The 15,933-nt window shown below is 43.8% G+C and overlaps 3 protein-coding genes across 4 annotated transcripts; 1 reads left to right on the top strand and 2 right to left on the bottom strand.

The window, feature by feature from the left end:
* Window positions 1–247: 247 nt before the first annotated feature.
* Window positions 248–3,911, bottom strand: lrrc74a (leucine rich repeat containing 74A). Of its 2 annotated transcripts, XM_084012968.1 has the most exons (13): window positions 3,650–3,911; window positions 3,276–3,451; window positions 3,096–3,203; window positions 2,882–2,975; window positions 2,670–2,719; window positions 2,484–2,565; window positions 2,281–2,366; window positions 2,007–2,201; window positions 1,818–1,913; window positions 1,590–1,733; window positions 1,268–1,372; window positions 1,060–1,145; window positions 248–906 (listed from the first exon to the last, which is right to left on the bottom strand). In XM_084012968.1, the coding sequence occupies exons 1-13, from the start codon at window positions 3,753–3,755 to the stop codon at window positions 309–311; spliced, it is 1,926 nt and encodes a 641-aa protein (XP_083869094.1). In that variant the 5' UTR covers window positions 3,756–3,911; the 3' UTR covers window positions 248–308. The 2 variants fall into 2 exon arrangements, with proteins under 2 accessions (XP_083869094.1, XP_083869093.1); XM_084012967.1 differs by having other exon boundaries at window positions 1,818–2,201.
* Window positions 3,912–4,054: 143 nt separating this feature from the next.
* angel1 (angel homolog 1) lies at window positions 4,055–9,270 on the top strand. Its single transcript, XM_084013571.1, has 10 exons — window positions 4,055–4,317; window positions 4,797–5,771; window positions 5,931–6,154; window positions 6,292–6,361; window positions 6,454–6,896; window positions 7,073–7,217; window positions 8,054–8,164; window positions 8,249–8,282; window positions 8,395–8,558; window positions 8,651–9,270. Exons 1-10 carry the CDS (start codon window positions 4,251–4,253, stop codon window positions 8,803–8,805), a joined length of 2,388 nt encoding a protein of 795 aa, XP_083869697.1. The 5' UTR covers window positions 4,055–4,250; the 3' UTR covers window positions 8,806–9,270.
* Window positions 9,271–10,722: 1,452 nt separating this feature from the next.
* vash1 (vasohibin 1) lies at window positions 10,723–15,690 on the bottom strand. The gene is made up of 8 exons (XM_084013422.1): window positions 15,407–15,690; window positions 14,714–14,957; window positions 14,230–14,318; window positions 13,805–13,861; window positions 13,343–13,417; window positions 12,804–13,185; window positions 12,224–12,333; window positions 10,723–12,088 (listed from the first exon to the last, which is right to left on the bottom strand). The coding sequence occupies exons 2-8, from the start codon at window positions 14,933–14,935 to the stop codon at window positions 12,016–12,018; spliced, it is 1,008 nt and encodes a 335-aa protein (XP_083869548.1). The 5' UTR covers window positions 14,936–14,957; window positions 15,407–15,690; the 3' UTR covers window positions 10,723–12,015.
* Between the last annotated feature and the right edge of the window lie 243 nt (window positions 15,691–15,933).

Raw genomic sequence — 15,933 nt, 5'->3', positions numbered from 1 at the left:
CCGGCCTAGTTCACAGCACTTGCACATGCCGACATATGACACTTAATGTTATCTTAAGTAAAGAGAAATTAAATAGGTGTTTGGAATGATCCATTCATGTTTGCTTGTGTGTCGCAATTCAAAGATTCATGGATGGGCAGGTCTACCATCTGACACCATTCCCAAGAGTGTCATGGTGTGAATGCTGAATACACTGTGCGAGATGGATAATTAAAATCTGTCTTTATTTAATAATTGGGTGTATCAAAGCAACCGACGATGTCAAAAAGAATCATAACATTTCAACTCATTATACAAAGTATTCATATTCACTTGACAGTTGAACGCTTTGAGTCTTTGTCCACGCGTTTGGTGGCTTTCTTTTTCTTTACTTTCTTGGTTTTGGTTTTGGTTTTAACCACTGGCTCCTTGGCATCAAGAGCGGGTCTGGACCTGGTCAGGTGGTTAGCAGTAGGGCTCAGCTTGCTGTGGCACATCTCTGGATTGGAGCGTATACCCTGGGCAGAGATGGACTTGCCTTGAGAGGAGCGAGGGGAGTCGTCCAGCAGGTTGGGCTGGGAGTAGCAGCGTATAGCCGGGGAACTGGTGGGACGGTACGGTAACATGGGCAGGTGGACGTGCTCATTGCTCAGATTACTGACAGAGTAGCGGCTGCTGTTGGACATGACAATGTGGTGCCAAGAACTCAGAGGGGTGGCTGAGAAGTGCTGTGGGCCACTTGAATCCTCTTTGGTACCTCCTGGAGATATGACCACGGAGCCGTGCGGTGTTACGGCCTCCACGGCGCTCTGGAAGGTCTTGAGGATGCGCTCGCTCTTCTGCTTCTCTTTCTTCTGACGGGACTCAACCTTCCTCAGCTGGCGCCGGTGATCCCTCATCATCTGTTTCCTTGTATCTGCCAGTCCCCTGCACAGAACAGTACACACACAATCACTCGTTTACAACATGCTGGACAAATACCCAGCTCATAACTAAACATCACAGCATCATCACTCGATGTTTCGCATCAATAAACCTGTGAAACAATTTAGAGGGCACACCTGTGGGAGACATGCTCACCTGTAGTCTACCATTCCTGTCCTATCACGATCAAGTCTCTGAATCAGCTCCTCAATCTGGTATCGATCCAAAGGGATACTCGATTGCTGTCACGGTTTCACAGGACAGAAGGAAAAAAGTCAGACATGAAGACTGATGATTTATTAACCCGTGAATAAGACGAGACCACCAACTCGGCACAGTTCAATATATCAGTTTATTTGTAAACCTGCACTGCCTTCCTGAAGTCAGCAACAGGGACTCGCATGGTGCCATCTTTGTCGATGTTCCGAAAGAAATCCCACAGGCGTAGCTTACGCTGATCCAAATAATCCTTCAGAAACATTGAAGCCATTTTGACAATTTAAAGACACACGGAAGCAAACGAAGAAAATATTGAAATCATTTTCAGGCTTCACTAAATTAATAGATGAGTAAAAGTGTTATTCTGTGCACGAATGTGAGATTATATTTTCATATAGAATGCTGGAATGAAACCAATCATTTCAGATTTTTAGGAGAACTTATTCTCAAAGGTGTCCAAAACACACCTGGATGACTTTCATTGGATCAACCCGTTTTGGTGGCTTCTTGGCGATGAAGCCTCCTACACCTCTGTACTGTACATCCAGACTGGGATGCTCCTGACACGTCACCTCCAACAGACGCACAAAGGTCTCATTTACCAGCACATTCTGGTAAAAAAAAATATGATATAGCAGGACCATCAGATCAGGCTGCCAGGCAGCAAGACAGACAGTGTTGCCACAGTAACTCACACATATGTTGATCTCCTCCAAGGCAGTTCTAGGTGTATTCTTCACCACATTGACCAGGGCCAGTGCTCCCTCTACTGTTAAAGAGTTGTAAGCCAGCTGCAGGGGTGTAAGAATAAACATCACCATTAAATGTTTCAGCATCATACTCGTACCGATGCATGTTAGCGTAATACAGCCTCGTCCACCCACCAGAAGGACTCTGAGTGTGTCATTGAACTCAAGACCCCTGCACAGCATGCCGACACCCTCATTGGTGATGCGGTTGTTGTTAAGGTTGAGGTACACAAGAGTGTTGTTGAATTTTAGGGCCTCTCCCATGGCCAGAGCCCCCTCGTTGCCAAAGCCGTTCCATGATATGTCAAGGTGTTTTAACATCGTATTCACCTAAATAGGAGGATATGATCAGCTGTTGCCAAGTCGGTGATCAAATGAATTGATTGCTTGATTTCTCATACAACCATACCTTGAGTCCAGCACAAAAAGCCACAGCCCCTTTCATTCTAAGATGGTTCCAGCTAAGATCCAGCACCTCAAGACCCTCGTTGTTTGCTGCATAAACACAAAGTAAAATCAGAGAGAAAGACTTCCGTGGTCATTCTTCTTGTTTGTATTCGTAAAGAATTTTGTCACATTTAAAGACGTTAATATTAGTGAATCTATCCGTACCCAATAGCTGTCCCAAATGTTCCCCTCCTTTTCCACAAAACGTATTGTGGCTCAAGTCTAGCTCCTTTATTCTGGAATTGGTCTACATGTAAAAAATAATAGATATATTAGATAAATATTGGCAACATAATAACTGCAAAAGTAACCAAAGGGCCTACTTTGGATAACTGATTATTGATCACTTACCGAAAGGGTGTCTGCAAAATATTTAGCATCATCATCAGTAAATCCATTTCCTGTTTGGGCCAAATATGAAATGTTTAAATATAAAAAAAATACTTAACTAATGAATTAAAATTGATAATATCATGACTGAAAAAATGTTCTGATCTAGTGGGAAATTGTTTTATTTTCCATTTTTTTCCACCGTTAAAGATGTTAATGTTACCTGAAATTACCTGAAAGTTTGATAGATTTTAATGAAATGTTGTCCAGCAACACTTTAGCCACATACTCAGCTCCTGCAGACTGCAAATAGTTGTCGGACAAATCCTGAAAGCAAAAACAGATGCTGGTACAGTATATGCTGCATACTCCACTGTAAAAGTCAAATAAAAGTGCCACCTGAAGAGCAAGTGTGCCCTCTAGCGGTAGGTTTGTGGTCCCGCATACCAGGTGCTCCATGGTGAAATTAGCCCGCAGCATCTCCACAAGATATCTGGCTCCCTCAGCTTGAATGTGATTGTCTGCTAGTTCCAGAGAGTTGATATTCATATCAGCCTAAATACAAAGAGCTTATTAAAAATCAATCTTTAAAAAGAGCCCACTGGATATCTTGCATTTTAAACTTACCACTAAAGCAATAGCAAGTGCCTTGCAGCCCAAAGGTCCCAGCCCATGGTGGCTGAGGGTCATGGTTGTAGAGTCATGGTTTCGTATAAAGGAGGAGACCGGCACCACACCGACCAACTTGCAGGCTTGGAGGTACACTTCAGGTATAGATGCCTCTCTTTTTCTCTCCTCTTTTTCTTTAAATTAGTCAACCATATTCTATGATTACCACTGTATTGGTCCTTGTCTGTACATACATTAATACACTTCCAAACAGGCAATTCATGTTTTATAGTGTTATGATGTATTAACAATACACATATTGGCACAAAATGCCTCATGCTGTATTTTCCCATAGAACGCCGACCATGAATCTAACAATATCATTTACTTACCATCCGACTCCAAGTCCGTGTCAAACTCATCCTCCTTGTCCCGGGGTTGAGTTGGGGAGGGACAGTCATCGTTTAAGCAGAGGGTCTCAAAAGACAGCGTTGACATTATTGTGTGCTGTCAGCGATGGCCTGCTAGAAACCATTTCCCAGGCGCAGGACATACAGTCTTCTGGTTATTTCTTCATTCATTCCTGTGTGTTCTGTATGGGCTACAGCACTGTGAAATGAAATACACCTGTGCTGTCCAGCAGGTAACCCTAACCCCTCAGATAACATTTCATGTCTAGTGGCATCAACAATTTATGCCTCAGTGTTATTACAATGCTGTATTTGTGTTAGTAACTGCAAGCCAAATTTAAATAGGCTACAGCATGACACAGTTAAATAGCATTGTTGAAGCATGGGGTTAAAATTAAAATGACATTTTATAGGACTTTCATGTATTTTATAGAATCCTGTGTATTTATACATTTTACCAGATCGAGAAAAATTCATAACACATCCATAGGAAAGCACATCAGTGACATTTGACTTGCGACCCTTAACCTTTCCCACAACCCAAACCTTCCGAACGCGCATGCGCTGATGTGAGTGCAAAACAATGATTGGCAGCCTGTTGTACTACGTTCTCTACCCACTGTCACGGTCCGTGACAGGTCGACACTCAGGTAAATCTCGGAGCACGTTTCTTGCGAGTGTCCGTGTTTCATGTTGCCGGTGTCATGTTGTGCATTTCCGGCGAGTCGCTGTGTCGAGCTAACGGTCGCTAAAAGTAACTCCGCTGCTGACCGAGCGGTTTGTCTGGTCTCATGTATTCCCGCGAGCGTTAGGATGGATATTTAAACTGAAACTCGTTATGACACTCCTCTTGCGGTTCCCCATTGTTGGCTAATATTTCCTCATTTGTGAAAACGTACATTATCTTATTGCAATTTAGCTAACTGTCGTGGAAACGTGTGTTAGCTTGCACCTGTTGTTTTTAGGTCGAACTTTCTAGACGCCTCTCGTGACGTCACAACGCCCCCCACGTGTGACTGTTATGCTGTGTAGTTTATGTTCAGTAAGACAGATTTATATCTCGTATTTAAGCTTCATACGTTTCACCTGAGAGGATAATTCGTTTTCTAACTCTAGTCTTTTCTTATAGAGGCCTCAAAGAAGGGTCTCTCTCTTGCAGTGGTTAATGGCAAGGCAGTGTGGGATGGTGGCGCCTCAACCAGAAGGTTCCCCCAGTCTCAGGAAACCCTGCCGCACCAGGGGCCCGGCCCCAGCAGTGGGCCGAAGGGAAAAACGAAAGAAAGGATGAAAGAACCCAACCCAGAAAAGGAAGCCGATGCAAGGCCTGACACAGACAAACAGCTTGTGGCTGTCCTGCATGAAGAAACGCAGGAGGAGGCCGGTTCAACAGTGGGTGGGGCGAAATCTACACAGAGGGAGGAAGAAGCAGGAGTGAGAACTGGACAGCAGCAAGACAAAGTGGACGCTCCCGAGCAAGAGGCCGGGGAAGTAACTCCTCACTGTGAGGTGTTCCATATAAAGCAAAACACAGAGGATGGAAGCGTTTTTCCAGCTGAGGACATCAGTCCAGAGCAAGCTCTTGGGACACAAGTAGAGTACCCGCAAACGGAGAACAGCGCTCAAGAAACCACCAGTAGAGTGCAGGAAAAAATAAAGATGCCAAGCTTGGAAGAATCAGTAACACCAGCAGAGTCAAGAATACAAGAAACGACCTGTCCTCCACATGAACAAATACAGATATCAAGCCTGGAGGAGTCCTTACCTCTAGCTGAGCCAAGCATTAAAACAACTACCCATCCCGTCCAGGAAACAACACAGATACCAAGCATGGAAGAGTCAGTGACTCAAGCCAAGACTCCAGCTGAAGAAGCTGAGTGCTGGGATGAATACGTGGCTCAGACTGCCGATGAAATGCGTGATTCTAACCTAAACTGCCTTCTCTCTAAGACTCAAACCCATCTTAAACACAGTGAGCAGCATGGTGCACAAGCTAGTTGGCACTTCCCTGCAGGACCTGGCCTGGCAGAAGAAGTAGAGTGCCCGCTTTTGCAATTTCCTGACTTGAGCTTTTACCCCCAACAAGAGCCGATGGTGCCGTTTGAAGGTGAGAATCCGATATCTCCCTTTACTGTAACAGGTTTTGTTTTCGCCTTTCTCAATTAATTTAATATTTCCGCTGTAGTGAGATTTGTCTAAACTCCCCCATCCAGCTGTTAATTTGCAGAGAGACCCCATGTTTATGTGTTTTTTTTTTTCAACCCAGTAATGTGGAGAGTATGGGAGGATGTGGATGAGAGTGCCACTGTAGCAGAGCTTTTTCCGTTCACCAAGCCCTCGATGGACTTCACTGTTATGTCCTACAACATCCTTGCTGAGGACCTTCTTGAGGCCAACCAGGAGCTGTACACACACTGCCCCCTGGAGGTGCTTGACTGGAGCTACCGCTGCAGCCTTCTCCTCGAGGAAATACAGAAATGGGAACCAGATGTGAGTCAAGTGTCAGCTGATTAAGAATAGACTGTACATTTGTATTTTTGTTTCATTCATAAATCCAAACTTGATCGTTTTAAAAGTAATCCTTTAGGGTCCAATAATGAGTTGTGTGTGTGTTCTCTTGTGTGTAGATTCTGTGTCTCCAAGAAGTTCAGGAGAATCACTACTATGAACAACTGCATCCAGTACTGTCTCAAATGGGTACGTCGTCTGAGAAAATACACTGGCACAATCATGTTGGATGATGTTATGACGGATATTATTAATATTGTATCTTCGTGTTGTCGCTCAAGGCTACACGTGTGTGTACAAGCGGCGCACGGCGACCAAGACAGACGGATGTGCTACGTGCTATCGTGGCAGTCGCTTCCTTGAGATATCGGTCACAAAAGTGGAGTTCTTCAGGCCTGAGATGGATCTGCTGGACCGGCACAATGTGGGCATTGTTTTGTTGCTTCGCCCTGTGGTCATCCAGGGGTCAGAGGTCAAGGCGAGGGGCCTACCCCTGTGCGTGGCCAACACCCACCTGCTCTTCAACCCCAAGAGGGGGGATGTGAAGCTGGCTCAGCTAGCTATAATGCTGGCAGAAATTGATGGCGTGGTCAAGTCTTGTAAGGCCAGAGGTGAACAATGCAATCTGATAATGTGTGGCGACTTTAACTCTGTGCCCCACATGCCTCTGTACCAGCTGATCACCACCGGCGAGCTCTACTTCCAGGGTTTACCAGCATGGATGGTGAGCCAATGCAAAGAACCACTGAGTAAATTTACCTGGAAAATATCTCCCCCACGACTGTGTGGGCTTATTTGGAATAGTTAAAGTTACATTAGGCCTTTTTGTTTCAGGTTTTCTGTCATGATGCTCAGAGGAATGACCCCTGTAACCATGCTTGTATTCACTATGTCCAACAGATATCGGGTCAGCAGGATCTGTCGTACAAAGTGTTTTGTCAAAGACTGTTTGCCCCCCTGTGGCCCAGCTCTCTGGGGATCACTGACAGCTGCCAGTACACTACAGGAGACACGGAGGCATTGATGAGCCAGAGTCAGACATCAGGTCAGTGGTTGAAGGTGTAGTAGGTGATAATTCAATATGATCATTTATCATCTTATAATACAATCATATCGTGATGATGATCTCATATTGATGTTGAGGGAATATTAGTTGAATCATACTTTAGATTACCACTAAGTTCACTGTGATTAACAAATTATGTATATATATGAGGGTATATCATTTAATTTAACTTTTATGACTTAATTTGCACAAAAATAAGAAAATACTTGGTACTTTTCAGTTATCAAGTCTTCACACAAGTGTATACAGAAACAGGCTTGGTTGTTTCATACAGACTTTATTTATTGAATTACCACAAAACATGCTATATTATGATATATATTGTTATCGATGTATGAAATTACCTATATCGGGATAGAAGATTAAGGTCATATTGTAGCATGTTTTGTACCTACGCTGCTTTAAATCAACCTGGGCATCAGTGAGCTCCTTGACAGACTGTGGCTGTACTTGACAGTGGTGGAATACATAACGTCCCATAGGTGCTCGGTTGGATTCAGGTCAGGGGAACATGGGAAGTCAGGAAGGAGGAGGAGAGAACAATTGTCTGTGGCCACATGCAAAACCATTCCCTTTTTGGGTGTTCTCTTCCTTTTGACTCTCCATTGCACCGGTGTCATTTACACCAAAGCAGGTGAAACTGATTGACGATCACTTGTGCTTCCTAAATGGACAAATTGATATCCCTGAAGTTTAACTGACTTGGTAATACAATGATTAAGTGTTCCTTTACATTTTTTTTAGCATTGTAAGTAATCCTTATCCCTGGAATAAGTTTAAGACTTGTGTTATTTATTTTTCTTCTTCTTGTGTAGGAAGATGTCAGTACAGCCATGACTTCATGCGGCAGCTGCGCTTCTGTCCAGCTGCATGTGTCCGTCCTATGGGCTTAGAGATGATCCCACGCGTGACTGACAACACACCAGGTACAAACTTACTATATACTGTAATAAGCACAACATCACTACTTACTGTAATGGGATACGGGTCTTCTTTCTTTTTATGCACAGATGCTTCAAAGGAAAATCATCTTTATGATAAAAGGTCAGTTTATCTGCAGGTTTGATGTGCAGAATAACGAGATATAAAGAGGGGGAGTAAAGGCTCATTTGGGTGAAATTGATTTTATTTTAATAATACATTTTTTTTGTCATAGTTTCAGACACACTATTAGTCATCGGTTCGACCTGGAGTCGGTCTACAAACACATTCTTCCGGGCTTTGGCAATCCAGAAGTGACGACCCTGCACTCTGAAGGGGGAGCTACTGTCGACTACATCTTCTACACCCCAAGACGCATCTTAACCTGTGATCAAAGCGGTATGAGGGCGCGACACAAAGGACAGTGCTGCAGCTCTGAATCCATTTGCTTCTCTAGATAACTTGTTTGTTCTTGTTTTTCTTTTTTTCAGCTGACTTTGTGAGTCAAGGTCTCAAGCTGGTTGGGTCGCTCTCCCTCCTGTCAGAGGATGTCTTATGGTCATTGACGGGCCTGCCCAATCACATATTCCCCTCCGACCATCTCAGTCTTCTGGCCAAGTTCCAGCTAGACCTGAATGCTGCATGATGGAAAAGACTGGGTGAAGTGATGTCAGACGATGAGCATGCATCCGTTTAAATTGTTCAGGTCTTGTTCTGTTCTGTTAATTTGTTTTTGTTTGGGGATTTTTTTTCAGTATGAATACCATTAATCGTGGTTCACTCCTGGCATCAAAGGATCATATTTTTCTAAGTAAATAGAAGTTCATATTTTTGTTGTAACGAGCTAGGAAAAATAATGGATGCCTACATTCAGTCTTGCTGCACATGGTTTTCATCACGAATGATGAAGAGCTATGACTGAGAAATTACAAATGTTATTATAATGCTATAAAAGATCATTTAGAAAAATGCTGGCAGTGATTGAATACGTTTTTATTGGTGTGATAATACACTGACCTGCTCAGTTGCTCCGTCACTTAAATTCATTTCAAATCTAATTTTGAAAACGCGAATTTGATTTTTCTGATTGAGTCAGTTTTATTTTTTTCAGATGGTGAAAGTATTGAATAAATATTTTCCATTAATTTGTGGCTCCTTCGTGATTTTTTGCTCTTCAGCACATTACAGAAATCAATCTGCTTCCAGGCCTTCTGAATTTGTAAGGTAGCACGATTAAATGCATCCGCCAGCAGCATTCAATCCTCCAGTTGGGTGTCTGGTCTCTGTGTTTCCTGCCTGGTCTAGTGCTGAGATTGTGACCTGAATGTTGGCTCTGCCCCTCCCATCCCACTACACTGAGGCACTCAGTGTGTCAGGGAGAAGATGTCTCTGGTGTGTGTGTGTGTATGTGTGTGTGTGTATGTGTGTGTGTGTGTGTGTGTGTGTGTGTGTGTGTGTGGCTGAAGCATGAATGAATAATTCATTTGGATAGTCTAGTGTTCATGCATGATGGGGCTCAGTAAGACAGCTTTGTGTATGTGTGGGCTATAAATGTCTGCAGAGGTGATTACCATCAGTAAGACTTCATCCACTTGCTTCTCACTCTGTCCTTTCAGTGTGCTATGCAAATATGTTTACCATATAACGTAATACTTGTGTTTTTTTCTATCTATCGAAGACTTTAATGTATAGAGGAATCGGTTTGGGTGTGTCTTTCTTCCCCCTGTGGTATTAAATGCATACAAGCATACATTCTGCCTTCTGTTTCTACATGTTTTTTTCTCTCAAACACTGGTGGACAAGGTGTTGGCCATCTGGAGTCTGGACTCCGCTGGAGGGGGATTTGTTTATCTTTGTAATGACTTCCATCTCTCCTATCTCCTCATAATTCACCAAGGCAACTGCCACAACACTAACAAATGCTTATTTTAAGGAGCTCAGCTACACAAATGATGTGGTTTAACCAGTATTTTACTTCACATGAGCCTTTCTGAGTTACATCATAGGCCTACGCATGCCAGCGGTTCCTTGCTAACGGGGTTTCCTTCAACGCAGTTACCATTAAGGCTTCTTAGATGATTGCTGTGCTGCGTGAAATGGACTTCCTTTCATCCACTGGGGGATCCATTAAATCAGGATCCCTGAACATGAGCACAGCACACAGGATGCCAGCATAGTACAGCTATGGTTTACATGACTGCAGCACCTAAAAAATAGGACAAATGGAATAATGGCAATAACTATGTCGGTCTTACTTTCATCCACCTCGTTTTTTCCCATTTTAGATGCTTTGATGTTTGATAAATATACTGAGATCTAGAAGGCGAACAAACTGTCCCACTTGAATGTTTGAATCCATGCTTCCCTTTTATGGAGTTGTTGCTGTTCAGTTTCCTTTGTATAAATGTAACAGGAAGTGTTGACAGATCTTCCGATGCTGCTGTCATCACCATTTGCCTTGTTGCCCTTCAACTGAGGACACCTTGTGTCGCTTAAATGCTTAAATAAGGGCAAGTTCATCAAATACATAACCATCATTTTTTATTTTTTATCACAAGGATGAAACAACGAAAGTGTGTTGCCACAATCCACGTGACCCTTTATTGTGATTCTTTCAGACTTTTGGTACAAAACAATTGTGTTCTACTAGAGCACAGAAATTAAAATAGACAACACCTACTGTACACATAAAAACGTTGGCTGTGGAAACATATTCAAAACCGTGTGAGATCAATGTGGACTTACTGGTGACCACCCAAAAATGAAGGAAGTATAAAATGACGGAATTTCCAATAAGAAAATAGAAAAATGCAGATAAAAGTGCTGTAAACAAACTTCTTTACACCTTAGCTTAAGTGGAGGTCGTACCACTTAAGGCAAGTAAAATACCGGATAAAGTTGCTACAAAGAAGCAATGTACTTATAAAGCGGTTATACAGTACAAATAAACCGACTTCTTGTTACTTTACATCTACATTAAACGCGAATGAGGTCAGTCAGCAGCGTTGCCGCGAGTCACCTTGATAATCTTCTTGGTTCACGTGTGTGGCTTTTATATTCATCAACCAGAATAACTCCTGTTTCTCATATTATCACTACAGATGACTTCATACTCTTAAACATACTTTTGTATATTGTGTTTTCAGGTAAATAGCATGCTGACAAGCTAATATCCAAATATTAGATTATTTAGTCAAGAAACTCTCACTGGATTTATTTTACACGTCCAGTATTTTGGAAGAGCAGAGATCACACTGCTTTATGTGAAGTTAGACCAGAAGAATAACGGGGCGGTTATTTAAAAAAGTTCTTCTCTTTGAGTTTTCATACAAGGCACAAGGGCAGTGGTTTGCAAACTAGTCACTACTCAAGCAATTGCTGTCCAGCAGAGCCTAAAGTGGATTTAACGTTACATTACATGTATTTGCACACTTACAGTACGACGATACAGATTGTAGACGAGCCTTAAGAGCTATTTGTTGGACATAATAACATCACAGAAACCTTTGATATGTCCAGTAGCACATTTCCACTGAGTGATGGTTTCACCCAGTTTCAGGGGGGAAGTCATATATAAAAAAATGTGCTGCACTATTGTCCTCTTTTTATAATTTGGGAGCGTCTGCCAGCACCAGTTACTATGCACAGTAACGTCTCCAGGAAAAAAAGCCTTGTACAACGTAGATGTAGGGGAAGCTGAATGAAGCATTTGTTTGGAGAAGAAAAGTTGCTGGTGACCTATTCAACATTGCATCGTATGAATAGGACAAAGTGTACAAAGAATTAAGCCTTAATGAGTAAATCATTAGCCCGGTGAAACTAGTGTGTTGTAAATTTAAAAGCAAGATAGAACCCCTCAGACTCGGATCTGGTATCCATTCATGTCCGCGGCCGATTTCTGCTCCAAAACCTTCTTCTCTCCAGAGGGACTGCAACGCAACAGACACAGATATGAGACATTGTGACTAATTCATAAACCACGTCTGCAGTCCAAATACTTCCTGGTGACTGAGTGTATTTTTAGTGAAGAGACAACTTTATGTCGAGTATTTGATTAATCATACCGTCTCTCGACGCGGCTGATCCTACGTATGGGGCTGCTCGGGCCTCTGAGGGGGGAACCCATGCTGTTTCTCCTGTCTTTGGTGGGAGAGGGCGGTGCAGGCTTTCCAATCTGGAAAAAAAAAAGTCACACGTTGGACCATCTGAATCAGAATGACTTTCAAACACCACATGCAGGTGAGTCAACCGTGCTTATGTCCTCGCTCTACAGGGCGAGGCCCAGCATCAGGGGCTGAAATCAGCCTGGATGTGGCTGAACGTCAAAGATCAGCTATTGATGGTTTAAGCTGGCCATGCGTGAAGCACGGCAGGGCAGAGTCAAGCCATCACATTAGTTTTATTACACACAGGACCCGGCATCAAGGCTGGATTCATTATGTCGGCATGAGAGGTGATGAGAGAGCGTCATCTCCTCAAATAGCCGGGTCAACTCGGTGTCACAGTGTATGGAGAGGCAATCTAATAAGCAGTTTCCAAATGATATTTACCATCAATGACTGGAGTCCAGCAAGAGCTCCATCAGCTTATACCGGTGTCATCAGCAAAACGCTAATGAAAACGCCACTACGGTTTGTCACGTACCTTCAGCCTCATGTCTCGAGTGTGTCTCTCCAGCTCCTTCCGTAGCTCCTCCTTCGTCAGCTTGTCGACGTCCAGCACTGAATGTTTCCACTCAATCTGCTCCACGCTGTGAGCGTCGTGAGACACGTACTGGCCGATCCTGACCTTGCGCAGGGTGTGCCAGTAGCCCCGGTAGGCTCCTTCGTATTCCTGCACCAAGTCCATCAGTGTCCGGAACTCCTGCGGCTTGAACATGAGGTCCTCCCTCCGGCTGATGCCCAGCGCACCGAAGCGCCCCCCGCTGTGAACCCCCAGCACGATGTGGTGGAAGTTGTTCCCTGAGAACTGAGACTGAAAGCTGAGGGGGAAGCGCTCCACGCCGGGCATGTTGTTGGTGAGGTAACTGTGCGGAGGCGGGTCAAGGAAACGCACATTTGAAAAAGTACAGAAAGCCACGTCTGGTCAGCCTCATATATAAAGCTGAGGAAACATACAGTACAATTGGAAGATTTCAATGCATATATAGTGGCATGCAACATGACCTGCTGCTGTAAAGATACATCCCCAGGATCACCGCCTCCAGGCATTTGATTGGCAGAACCTCCCGCGTCATCTCTTTAGCGATGTCCATCAACCTGTACGGATCAACGTAACAGGAGAGGAACACATTCAATGGACATCTGGAATAAAAAAAACTGCACAACAAATGACATGCACACACTGATACAACAATATTTTCCATTAGCCAGGGGAATACAATTTGCACCACTAAATCCAATAAAGTGAGGTCAGGAAAACTGTGTTCCAGGCCTTCTGCTGGGCTGCTGCCTCACATTAGTTTCTAGTTTCCACTCATAAAAGCCGTGGAGTGATACAGTAGGTCCACACGCATCAAGCATGAGCAGCGCAGGCTAAACCATAAGCAATCAACAAACACGGTCGCAGACATCCTGGGACCGCTGCCATCAACCTCTGTGAGTCTATCACTGATGACCTGGATGTGATGACAAAACATGGCTTACGCAGTAAGGGGTCGGCTCTTCTTAATTTCAAAAAACTGCGTTCCCGTGTGATTGTACCTGAAGGACACGGTTAAGGCCACACCACGACAGAGCAAACACTCACACAAACATAATGCGATGTGATATTTATAGGCCGTCGGGTAATAATGGATCCAATTTGAGTCTCTGGCTGGAAATCAAGCTTAATATAGAATAGAGTATCTAACGGTGGCACAGTTAGTAATGGTTGGCCCATATTTAGCAAAGTGTGTCAAAACAGTGGGTCAGTAGGAGTAATAAAGGGTCGTTTGTGCACTTATACATCAGTTGGAGGATGATGAAAATATATCTTTCCAACGATAAACGACATACTATCAAAAAACATTTAAATGTACGTATTGCTGTGTTACTAGCCAGCCAGTTATGGCAACTTAGACAAAGGATACTGCAATTCCCTGATGTATTTCTGTATGGCTTCCAGGCGCTGTGGGACAGCGGTGGTAGGTTGGTATGTAGGCACACTCGGCATTGGAATCTGTGGGACAGAGCATCCAAACAACTGCATCACCATCGTACAATCCCAATATTCATTGCAGCTGGAGAATGTAGTCTTGTGATTTTTCTCCATCCAGTTAGATAATGGCAAATACATCTGCATTGCTCTTTAACCACCCTCAGGAGAAATGAATGAAAAGCCCCATTATTCTGTGTCAAAAACATCCATAGCATCCAAATGTACTGCAGGTCCGACTGGACAAAACATGCAGTGCATTTCATGACTGTGATTCAACAATATATCATTTATATATAAGTTTTTTTAGTTTAAGTCATATGGAACTGCATAGTAACACTATAACTCAATATTTACCCACAACACATGGGTATGAATTGTTTCTCCACCAAGTGTAAGTTTCATGCCAAACATTTTACCTTGGGCAGGTCCGTGGCACGCCGGATCTCCTTCCCCACAGCTTCACCATTGGGGTGTATGCGAGCTACGTGGCGCCACATCCTCTCCCAAGTCTCCTCATCCACCGGGAGGCCTCCTCTGTTCACGTAGAAAGGCACCCCTCCATCCCTCAGCTCTTCTTCGCCTTCATCCTCCTGTTCCTCATCCCTCTGCTCCACTGAGCCCACGGTGGCCCTCAGCATCCCTCCGCCACCAGGAAGCCCACTGTGTCCAGGCACAGAGACGTCCAGACTGATGGCCTTTGTACCTTTTCACAGGTTAATCTACTTGCAGGTTTAAGTAGGTTCCCACAATAGATGGCCTACTCATGACATTAAGCAGCTTGTTCCACAAATAGCAAAAACAGTCACATAAAAGGTGATCCACCAATTATTTCACCAGTGAAATAGAAAAATAAAATGTTTGCTGTAACCATTCAGCTCTTTGTAAAAAAAAAAATCCAGTAGACAGTAGGCCATGCAAAAATGCCACATTCACCTACATACAGTAATTAAGACGCCGTGGTGATTTCGCTTTGGACGTTTGGTCTATTTTAATGACGAGACTGTGAAAGTTCAACAACAAGCTCGCCAGTGTAACATTAACGTCATCACCGCCTAGAAAGGATCGACTCTGCTCACAACAAAGTATCAGAAATGACCAATTCCCTGTACCGTTAGAGGTCATTCACCGCCACAGACAGCCAGCGGAATCAGTGCCGTTGTCCAACCCCATCATCACCTCGACGCCCCTCAAACGTCCACTTCATCTGCGCTTCGCCAATCCTTTCCTTCAGGCGGCCGCCGTCCACCGCTTCATTGTTCATGCAGATGCTCCAGGGTTCAGACTGCGGGTTGGGATTCTCGTCCAAGTAGCCGCTCAGACACTCCCAGACCCCCGTCTACTGCGCATGCTCCGTACACAGCGGATGAGCTCAGCCATGGCAAATGCTGCATTCAGGAGCTTCCCGTAAAGACGTAATCGGAGCTCCTCCTATCATTGATTCACGTATTGGAGTACTTTGGTTGTTAACGGGGGGGAAAAAGCATCATTCCGGTGGTTTAATGTACTCATCTAACAGTAAAGTGTTGTGTAGTGTAGTGCTGTGATGGAAGGATGAAGAAACGTACATGTATTATTAATTTTTTTTACAGAAATAAAACAATAAAACGTAATGTGGAGACATCCTGTAATAAAGCAT

This window comes from Eutrigla gurnardus, assembly GCF_963514095.1.
Source record: "Eutrigla gurnardus genome assembly, chromosome: 7".
Lineage (NCBI taxonomy): Eukaryota > Metazoa > Chordata > Actinopteri > Perciformes > Triglidae > Eutrigla > Eutrigla gurnardus.
This window is presented reverse-complemented; position numbering and strand designations above follow the sequence as displayed.